The 11187-nt window shown below is 35.9% G+C and overlaps 1 protein-coding gene across 2 annotated transcripts in view; it reads right to left on the bottom strand.

Annotated features, from left to right (window-relative positions):
* Positions 1-206: 206 nt before the first annotated feature.
* RORA (RAR related orphan receptor A) overlaps positions 207-11187 on the bottom strand; it is a 717927-nt gene continuing 706946 nt past the window's right edge. For both annotated transcript variants that reach the window (XM_045899942.3, XM_045899941.3), the window contains 3 exons: positions 10319-10429; positions 9271-9383; positions 207-7638 (listed from right to left, as the gene is read on the bottom strand). In XM_045899942.3, coding sequence (XP_045755898.1) covers positions 7474-7638; positions 9271-9383; positions 10319-10429 — 389 coding nt within the window. In that variant the 3' untranslated portion in view covers positions 207-7473. The remainder of the gene's footprint in view (positions 7639-9270; positions 9384-10318; positions 10430-11187) is intronic.

Below are 11187 nucleotides of genomic sequence, written 5' to 3'. Positions count from 1 at the left end.
CTAGAATAATTTATATAATGATATTATGTATTTAAAGAGAAAAGCATGTCCCAAATCCAGCACTCTGATACAGCTGCTAGTTGGGAACAGGTAGATATATATTTATGTATATATATATACAAATATAGAGTTATACTCAGTGAAATTAACAAGACCCAAAGGTGGTATTGTCTAGGAATAAAAGGGACTTTTTTTTGTTCACAAAAGTAACTTATCTAGCACCACACATCAGAAAAACACAAAAATAGCACACTCTAGTTCTAAACAGCTATGTCTAAAATAGATTATATAGTAAAACCAGTATTATACAGCATATTGTGGATTTGATAAACAGATAAATATTTGCACTGAGTAGGCTGTTTATAATATAACATTTTCTTATCTATACAGAATGAAAGCCCAAAAGTTAACTGTATAGAGATGTGCAGAACAACATTAAATATTATGACTTAAAAGCAGGGACAAAGGTAAATTTGAAAGAAGAGTAAGAGAGAAAATGTGTACAGGCCATTACAAGTTCTTAAGTTAATAGTAAATAAGGAATCAATTGCTCAAGTTGAAGAAAGCAGTAAACAAGAGATTGCATTTACATGCAGATGTCTAAGATTTGTATTTTTTTAAGTCTATGCACAAAAGTCATTTGTTTTATTGCTTGACATTCAGTTATGGCTAGATTATTTAACCTATTTTTTTTTTTTTGTACTTTGGAAACAAGAATATTGTTAAAGGTGCCATAAAAATGGACAACATTGAAAACGGTTTGCAAATAAACCACCTAACACTGCAGTTCTTTATACATATTAAAAGCCTTGTCTGGGGTTTGTCATATGTTAAATATATTTAAACTGGGAAAATATGTTGTAGCTTGAAGCCTCCCATTGGCCCAAACATCCAATACAAAAACACATCTCCACAAAAGGAGCAGGAAGACAATACAGGTACATTTAAAGAAGCAGCCAGCTAATGTCCTAATGTTTAAAAATTTACCACTGTTTTATATGAGATTTCAAACCACTGTGGATAAGAGAATTTTGGATTCAGGAAGATGTGTACAGTACATACGGGTTTTTGTGTGTGTGAAATCATATTCACTATATTGCTCGAGAATTATCTGCATTTACATAATGCAATCTGTTCAATAATAACCAAGTTCCTAGAAATAGTTTTCATCCACATTAAAGTAATAATGAGTGAGAAAGGAAACACACGGGACACTGGAGAGAATTTATTTGCTCTTAGAGAACAACATAATGGTGTGTGCAGTGTGTCAAAGCTAATAGCAAGCTTTCCTTAGTTCTCAGAAGGAAAAAAGTAAAAGAAAATGTGGCAGACACACCAAATGTAAACAGCAAACACGGATTCTATAGGCATCTATTTAAAATATTCATATTCACTTTCCTAACATGCTTTCCTCCATGTTATATTGCATTGCTGAAAAAAACATTGTTTATTTGTTTTGAATATTCTGTCATTCATTTATAAATAAGTAAATGACTGAATGAATGTATTTATTGCTCTAAGATCTGAGGGTCTGGTTAAACATGGAGATCCCTCTATCTATATTTCCTTGGTATAAAGCCAGGCTTCTGGATTACTTTAAAAATTATTCTGAGAGCCTGACAAAACTCATCTTCCTTACACAAACAAGCAACTAACCCAGAAGTGAAACCGATCGCTTTGTAAAGACATTGTCGTCAGCCTTCTCATATCTTAAGAATAAACAATAATAGGAAGGCCTCTTTAATAATACTAGTGTTTAGGGATAGAATGAAGACTTGTATCATAGACTATTAGCAATAGGTCAAGATTTACTGTTGCAATTATATTTCTGTTAATCTGATCCATAGTATAAAGTTGTTTCTATAGGGTTCTGTTGTAGCGTATCTTTATAAGACGTGGCAATCACGTGCTACAGTATGTGAAAATGTCAATAACCTGTTTGTGTGTGTGTATATGAATACATACGAATCTATGTATATATATATATGAATACATGTATATATATAGGTGGAGAGAGAAAGAGAGATTTCTGCATTTTCCATAGTCTTTATTATCAAAAACAATGAGGTCAAAGTTTCTTTTTCATCTAAACAACATGGAAAGTTTTCCCAAATTATACTCTGCTATGGTAGTAAGAATATATGTAACAGCTTCTTCTGAATGTGTATTCCAGGTATGGAAGAAAAGCCAACAATTATGCTGAGGTTCACTGACCTTATGAAAATACATGGAAACATGAGAACGAAGCTATATTGCAAAAATGTCAAATGTAACCCTAAAAGCCGGCTTGTGGCACTGTTACATAGGTGGGTTTTGTTTGTCTTTAAACATTAGCTCTTGTGTTAATTCAACAGACGAAAACTGTAAGTGTAGAAGTAAAAGCACTGTGTTCCATAAAGGGATTTTTTGGTTTGCTTCTAGAGAACACAATGAAGATAAGTTATTTGCTGGCATTTGAAAAAAATGTGTTCCAACTTTCACCTCTTTTACTGCACTGATAGGCAGGGATCTTATCTCATCACTGGTTTAAATAATTTTTTGCATACCATGTAGAATTGGAAAGTTTCTAATATATAATGCTATGAATATATTTAGCATGAATATTTTAATTATTAGAAGTAAATGGAGTAGGTAGGACTGCACTTGAAGTGATGCTCTCTGTTGGTATACTGCCTATTGATTTATCTCGTGAACGTATTGGCATAACTTTATACTGCTTTGGAAGTTATTCAACATTTTTAACCACACGGGACTGAAGAACACATACGTTTTTGAACTCAACAAAATGAGACGATAGTGAAGAGTTTACACAGACACACACACACACACATACACACACACAGGCAATTCTATACAGTTCACTTGTGCCTTGAGGGATAGTATTATTATCACTATTATTAATAATAAAAAACACAATTTGTCCCAGTAGTACTGGCCACCCTGTTTGAAGAGTTTTAGAAGATCCCTGAGCACATTGTTTCTGACTCTTAACCCCAACTCCAAAGTGATAGGGCTTCTATTGTTGATATCAAGATGGATTGTCATTCACAGTAAGTCAATCATAAGGTGCTTATTTACCCTTTTTTTTTCACCAATCAGCACAAAGAACTGTCAGAAAATAACTTTTTATTATTATTATTATCTTAAAATAATAGCACTGGAAGGACACATGATTTAAACAATCAATGTTTGAAAACAGTGGCTTTAGGATTATTATCTGGCTGCCCCTCAACAATAACAAGTGATTCAATCGACATTCCTTAGCCAAAAACAAAAGGCAAAAAACAAACAAACAAAAAACCAAAAAAAACAAAAAACCAACCAAAAAACCAAAACTGTACAAATATGTATTTTTTTCCCTGAGGGATCAAGGTACACCCGCAAGTGCTTTATGTACATATTGCACTAGAGAGGAATGAAGAACATGTGCAAAAAAGCAACAATGAGAGAAGCTTACATCCTACTTAAACCTTTTCATTAAAGATTCTACTAGGTTGTTTTGCATTTTGGAATGTCGGAACACAAACAGCTATTCCTTAGTCTAAAACTAAAAACACATATTTCTACTATGGCACATTCAATGAAATAAAAAGTTTTCCAAAGACAGATAGACAAATTCCATCAAGAAAATAATACAAAGTTTGTTTGTTTGTATTTTTTTTTTTAGAAAATTACATTACTTTCTTTCTTTGTTTCACATTACAAAATCTTTTTTTTTCTTTACACAAATCACATTTTATTGCAGGAATATTTCAAGTGCCATCAAATATTTATAGAAGGGTTAAAAAAATAGAAGTCTCTCTAAAGTGGTCCAGACAAGGCTTTGTATAGAATAAATCTTTTTTTCCCCCATCTTCTAGTTTTGATTTAAGTATTTTGAATACATTTTCTTTTCCATTGACACTTAGTAGCCTAGAAGCGGTCCGACACACGCACATCATACACACGAAAACCACACACACACACACACACACACACACACACACACACACGCTCCCTCCTCACCTGGCCCTCAGCCCACCCCCATATGCTCACAGAGATCTGGGTATCCACACTCTATAAAGAACAACCAAACTTAGAAGCAGTGTCTTAAGTTATATTTTCCTTAAGTTAGGAAGGGTGAATTAGGATGCTGAAGACTTTTTAAAAAATCCGTAGCTTTAACGCAAATTAGGATGCTGAACACTTAAAAAAAAATCCATAGCTTTAACACAATTTGCAAACTGTCCAAAAAAGCACTTTCATCTGCACTTTTGTTTTCATTGTGACCAAGGCCAGGTTCTTCAGAATATAAGCCACCATCTGACACCACTGTAACCAAAGGTATTCAGGCTTCGTACAAAAAGCCTTATGTACCCTCTATGAAAAAACTATATAAAAGGCATCATAGCAGCTGGGATAACAATGATGTGATTCCATCTTTAAAAGACTACTGGGTATTTAAGTTTAGGAAACTTTAATTATAAGAACTCTTAAACAATCGTTATTCTGTATCACCAAGTAGTCTGTGTCATCACACAGGTGTTTCTATAAGAAGAAAATAAAAACACAAAGGTTTTCACATCCTTTTCTATAGGTCATTTTTTTAAACTGAATTTATGGTTTAACTTCAGATCCCAACTTTGATCCAAATAATGGTTGTTCCCTCTGTTCACTGAGCATGCCTCCCCTGCTCTGTCCCTACACTGGCAACATATTTTGCTCTTAAAGTCCTCACCTTGCTTTTCTTTCACAAAGACCTGGTAGCAGCATCATGTCAATGTATGTTGGTTTATTTTAAAAGCAATGTCACCATGTCGTGACGACTACTGAGATCAAGCATCTTTTTTTTTTTTTTTTTTTTGCATTTGGTACATGCAAAATCCTTTCTGGGAAAAGGAATTTCTTTTAAGCTCAACATTATGCTCTCTCTCACCCTTAGAGAAGTTCAATTAACTCTTATCACTTCACAAATGGACACTGGAATTCAGTTTAGTTGCTCTTTAATGCGCTAGCACCTGAGGCTGGTCATATTCAGAAAGCTTTGGTTAAAAAGAAGTTAATATACTCTAATAAAACCATCCCCAAATTTAGTGACTCAGAATGACAAAAAGCAAAAAACAAGAATCAAACCAAAATAAAAACACACCATTTCCCCCCTCCCCAGGAGAAACAATAGGAAAAAAAAAAATGGACAAATAAATAACTGAACTAAGCTTGTTACTCTTTTCAGAGTATAAATACTATTGATCTTTAAAGGAACTATGCTTATTTAAATTAAAAAATTTGATTTAACCCTTCTTGCCCAAATATAAATACTATATGCTGATAGTTAACCTCTCTATATAAACACTCACATAAAGTTTAATATACTTGTAAGAAATTTAAGTAAATATTACTCTCGTCTTCTATTTATGGTTAAAACCTTACTATATTTTTGAAAAAAAAATTAAGATGTTATTTAGGCTTCATACACACTTCTGTGTGAAAAATTCCTTCCTCTTTTCCAAATCCCCCAGGAACCAAGTCAGAGAATCAGCTGGAGTTAAAGCGAGAGTAAAGGGCTCTGGGAAGCCCATGCTGTGATCCACGTGACATCAGGAGCCACAATTCCTAGGGAAGATTCAGGAGGACCCTGGTGGTAGAGACACTTTCTCTGCCATAAAGGCTGCCTAGAAACTCCCACCTTTATGCTATGGGAAGATGTTCCCTTTTCTGTATAAACATGGTCTCTCAAGTCAGACCAGAAGTTTGAATCCCACCCCGACTGACTAAAATCATCTTCTAATGCCTACGTTTCCAAACGGCACTTATTTTTAAAATATGCACACGTGCATATCAGACTGTTCATTCTCCCTTCCCCCACTGGGAATTATTAAAATAAACCCTCCAAAACATGAAATTAAACAAAAACATTCAATATTTCTCACCTGAACACAAAAGCCAAACAATCTTCTAAATATTTAATAAAATAAATTACAGTCCACAGTTTTCTAGTGAAGATAAATACAAGAGTAAATGTTTGTGGCTAGCATTAACTTCACTTTGAATGCTTAAAATATTTAATATTTAAATAAGAGAAACTGGTTCAGTGTTACATACCTCCCTCGCCCTTCTATCCGTTGTCTGTGAAATATGGAGCGCAATATTCTAGAGTTATAGCATCTAGAGGTAGCTAGTCTAGAGCTAGTTCACTCTGAGATGTACTCTTAGGGTTCCTAGATTATACCAAGAACATAACCGTTCACAAAGTAAATGCTTCATGTCCTCACACGGGCAGTGTGTGTTTGCTCCAGATATAATCTTTGGGTCCTTCTTATAATAAAAGCTGAATTCCAATAAATATTTGGGTTACTGATTTGTTCTCAAAGCATAAGAATTCCAAGTGGAGACTGAGTCCATATGAGTACTGAATTGTGTGAAATGAGCCTCCCCTCCCTCCCCTGCCTCCATGAGGTGGCATTTAAAAAAGCTTTTTTTAAAAAAATAATGTGCATGATGGTATAAGTCCATAGCACCAATCGACCATTCAACTTTGTATGAAGCATAAACACATCTATCCTTAAGCTTACCAAGAAGCAAAGTATAATTTAGGGAGAGTTCCATTTCTAATTCTGAATGAAGTGTAAAAAAAAAAAATAGTAATAATAATCCACATCGTGATTTCTAGATATGACCAGCCAGTCTTTTCAAAGTCATTTGTAAACAGCAGCATAAATACCTCCTGACGTTCCTTCCAAGCCTTCTCAGTTAAACTTGTGTTTCTGGTGCGCATGCGACACGACAGTGAACACGCTAGCATTTCATTTAAAGAAAAAGGTGCAAAATGAAAGTGCCTTATCAATTCAACAGGAAAAGCTACACCAGTAACTACATTTTATATTAATTAAAACAATATATAAACAATATCTCTTTTAGCTATATATAGTCTTCATGCCCATTTACCCTGTAATATATTATAATGCTATTGTTGCTAGTGCTATGGACCCTTTTCATACCATCCTGCTGACTGGCAATAATCGGTGGAAAAACATAAAGACTTCCTTCATGAAACAAAGAGCAAGTTGTGCAAAGTCAGGCCGCCACCTCCGCTTTGCACACCAGGTACCGATTATTGCAGGGCTCTCTGTTGGTACCAACAGATTGGTGACTCTGCAGAAAGTCTGTGGGCAGTGAGCTACAAAGAAAAGGAAATCCTCCGACTTTAGTACCCTCCTTCAGTTGTAAACAGAGGTCAATGATCAAGAAGTTGAGACAGAAAAAGGGTCCATATCTGTAGGCATAATGGAAATCATATGCATGAGAAAAACAAGTTCAACTTTTATTTGTTTTCATTGTTTCCCCTCCTTTGCCTGACCCCGATCACCAAAAGATGTGCAGTGTGTTGGCGCTCCAGGTCTGTGCAGGGCCATATAAAGTGTCTCGGTTAATTTTGTTGTGGTTGTTTTTCATGTTTTGTACTTCAGACATTCTAGAAGTGCTTAGGTGATACATTTACCCATCAATTTGCATTGCTGGCTCAAATTCTGAAGTGAACAACTCCTTGTATAATGGAGGAAAATGAAGTCGCACAATGTCTGGGTATATTGCTTTAAATGCCATTAGCTTTTCTGTATGTCGTCCACATAAGGCTCTTAATGTAGACACCTTGCATATTAACTGTAAGTGGAAGAAAGGACACGTTGTGAGGGGAGAACAGACATAAGCATCAAAAATCAGGGAATCTGGATGATCTTTACAACGTTGTTTACAAAGGTGAAACACACTCAAAGCTGCTTACGTGTTCTTCCCAGAAGGAAGATTGGTAAAAACAAATTTTAGGCATATCATGGAATACCAGGTATACATTAAATACAAATTTGAAGACAAATAATACAATAATCTGAAAAGATGTTCATGAGCAAACGTGGCAGAGGTGAGATAAGAACCCAAGCCTCTCACCTCCTTCTCCTATTCCACCATGCTTTCTGCTCTCCCATCCCCAACCCTGCCCTCCACCGCTGTGGAGGAAGAAGACATCTGGTGACAGAGAAGAGGACAAGGAAGCAGTCATGGGCAGGTGAGGTCACTGCAACTGCAGATAAGCGCGTCCCCTACATATTTTATGCAGAACCACGACTAGCCAACTCCAATGACAACGAGTTTCTTCTTGGAAAGACCTTGGCCTGGACAAACCAATTCTGGGTCTGAGTAAAAGGCTCAGAAGAAAGAATAGTCAGAAGGCCTGGATGGAAGTCTCAGCATTGACCACTTGCCAGTTGAAGACAGTAACAGCCTGAAACAATGCTTTTTAAACTCCAAAACACTGTACAAACGATGTATTACTTCAGCCAAAATAATCCTAAGAAACATGTTTGACGGATCTCGTCCAGGTGCTAGGTGCTCTCCAAAATGAAAGAACCTAATTGTATCCTTGCATTGGGGCAAGAAGATGAAGAAGAAGGTAAGGGTCTGGAGAGTTCTTTTGTTTTCCATTCCTGCCTCAATCTCTCATTGAACAGGTGCAAAATAAAAACAAAGCAGCAATTAACCCCCAACTTCTCCTCTCTGACCTAATCTAGCTATCAGAAGAAAAGAAAAGAAAGCAGGAAGAGAAACCCAAACCTCTCAAATCCATCTTCTTGAACAACAAAACACATTAAATAGTCTAAGAAAGAATAAGGCTGATTTTTCAAAGACCAAATACATACTACTAGTGCTAGCACTGAAGAAAATTAGCATATTTTAAATTGACATCCTAATTAGATTTTTATTGCAAAAGGTAATAATTAGCAAAAATGAAGCCCTATGCTTTGAATACGGGGCGGTAATGGGAAATTGATGACGAAAATACAAAAGTCACTTTCTGTTGATTACTAATGAATGTAATGGAAATAGAACTAATATTAGAATATGTGATTATCCTGCTTGTTTTAGTCCTTTATAACTTCCTCCTTCTAAATTTGAAGATTCTTTCTCTAATTTATATCAATGCAGAACATTAACTCTGCTTTATGCACAACTTAGATGGAATAGGAGGAGGATTTCCAGAATGTATTAATGCTTAAAAAAAAATTTCTACCATTGCCCTATTATTGCAGGACACTTCACAACCAATAATAGTAAGTAGAACTTAACCTGAATTTTGGCCCAACCAAGTTTTTTGAAATGGAGATACTTCTTTTTTTTCAGTAGCCTATTGCTTATGGATACCTCTGGGGGCCGGTAAGATGACCTCTAAGGGTGGCTGGCAGCAAGACCTGTGGCAAGGGCTAGTTCAGGCCATGCGAACTGGACACCTTTCCCTCTTACCTTTGTTAGTATTCCATCTTCTCGGTGATTCTTCTGCAGGACATGTTGAAGAGCTAGCTGAATTTTCTGTTGCAGTTTTTCAATTTTTACCTTTTCCTGCAGCCACGAGCGATCTAAACATGAAAAATGATACTTCTTAGGATTTCTCCTACGTGGTATCGGGACACCCCAATTCCTCCAGACTCTTAGACACAGATTATTATGCCGCAGTGCAGAATTCGGGAACAAGAGGCCAGTTTTACTCCTTGTTCAAGATTTGCTCCTAAAGCAGTGGAAAACTGATCTATGATGGAGTGGTAAAGCTTTCCATTTTTACTGATACTTAAAGAAGGGGAGAGTCCTCTCCTTCCAAGAGGATAGACATTTAAATCTAAAGCCATACACAAGGGCAAATGAAACCACCATGGACGCTCAAATCTTTCTAATAAGTATATTTCTGGATGAAATACTCATAGCAATCCTGCTAGCCTTTCTGGCAAATATGAAAATTGCCTTATAATCCAAGGCAACTAAAATTGTCAAGAGCATTCCAAATGACTTAAGGGTTGTGAATTTGGTCTTTATGTGTAAGAATGCCAAACAGAAGACAGTAAATTTGCAAAACAGATTATCCCCAGGGGGCAGTACCTGTTGAAAACATAGATTAAATTCAGATAAACTTGTGGATGACATCCAAATGAATCTTAAGAAAAAGTAGGATGTCTTAAAAACCAAGTTCTCTTGGAGATTTGTGTTCAGAAGGGCAACCCTACTCTCCCAGAGCATTTCTCATGATATCAAGAGGTTAATTGTGGACTGGGTTTTACTCAACTTTCATTTTTTAAGATTGTATCAGAATGGCATGAGATTTTCTTAAACAGGTACACGTATGTGTTGGGGATTGAGGGAGGCTTGCTGTTTGATAAAACTTAAAATTAGATTCAATAAGGGTGGCACTCTCTCTTGGTAGGCACCTGAATATTCCATAGCCATTACAACTTATGTACCTTGTAGGAATTCTTTACCTGGACGATTTTTAAAGCATTTCATTGTTATTTGGTTATCTTACCTGCGGACATTAGTACAAATGCAGAAAATAATGCAATTTCATCTTCAGTCAGGTGCATAGAACATAAACTCTTTCCAAATTCAAATACAAAGCTAATAAAGTCTTCACAACCTGCCAAAGTTAAAGACAGTTTAAGATTTTGGTTATTATCCTTGGAGAAAAATACGGAATAAGGTGAAGAGGGATCTAGTAGTTGAAGATCCAAGGAGATAGGAATAACATTTCTACAGTTTAACAGTTTGAAATCTTAAAAGAAAAATCTGTTTAGCCATCCTCACTATTCAAAATAATGAGAGTGAACTTTTGTTGCAAGGTTAGCGTGCTATTAGGTACCACTCTAAGAGCTTCCTTTGGGTACCTTATTGCTTCATAACAACTCTATGAGGGAGGGATTATTAATTAATTATTCCCATTTTAGAGGTGAGTAAACAGATTTGGAGAGAAAAATTACTTAAGTTCAGACAGGTAGGAAGAAACAACCTGAAATTCAAAGCAAGGCTGCCTGACTTCAGGACCCACAATCTTAAACAACAGAGTCAAACATCTACAATCTAACTGAGATGTTACATTCACTGATCTTTTTGTTTTCTACTCTATCTGATCTAAGCCACCCTTAAAAATGATAACCAATGACACAGTATGGTGGTAAAATCATTATAGCTATTACAGAACTGAAAACATAGAATGTGAAAGCCCCATAAAATAATAATCCATCCTCAAAAGATTGGTTAAGTTTGGGGATGCCTGTGTGGCTCAGTTGGTTAAGTGTCTGCCCCTAGCTCAGGTCATGATCTTAGGGTTGTGGGATCGAGCCCTGAAGTTGGGCTCCCTGCTCAGCAGGGAATCTTTTCCTCCCTCTTCCTCTGCTC

This window comes from Mirounga angustirostris, unplaced genomic scaffold (assembly GCF_029215605.1).
Source record: "Mirounga angustirostris isolate CCGP_5_RB_7025 unplaced genomic scaffold, mMirAng1.0.hap1 SCAF_9, whole genome shotgun sequence".
Taxonomy (NCBI): Eukaryota; Metazoa; Chordata; class Mammalia; order Carnivora; family Phocidae; genus Mirounga; species Mirounga angustirostris.
This window is presented reverse-complemented; position numbering and strand designations above follow the sequence as displayed.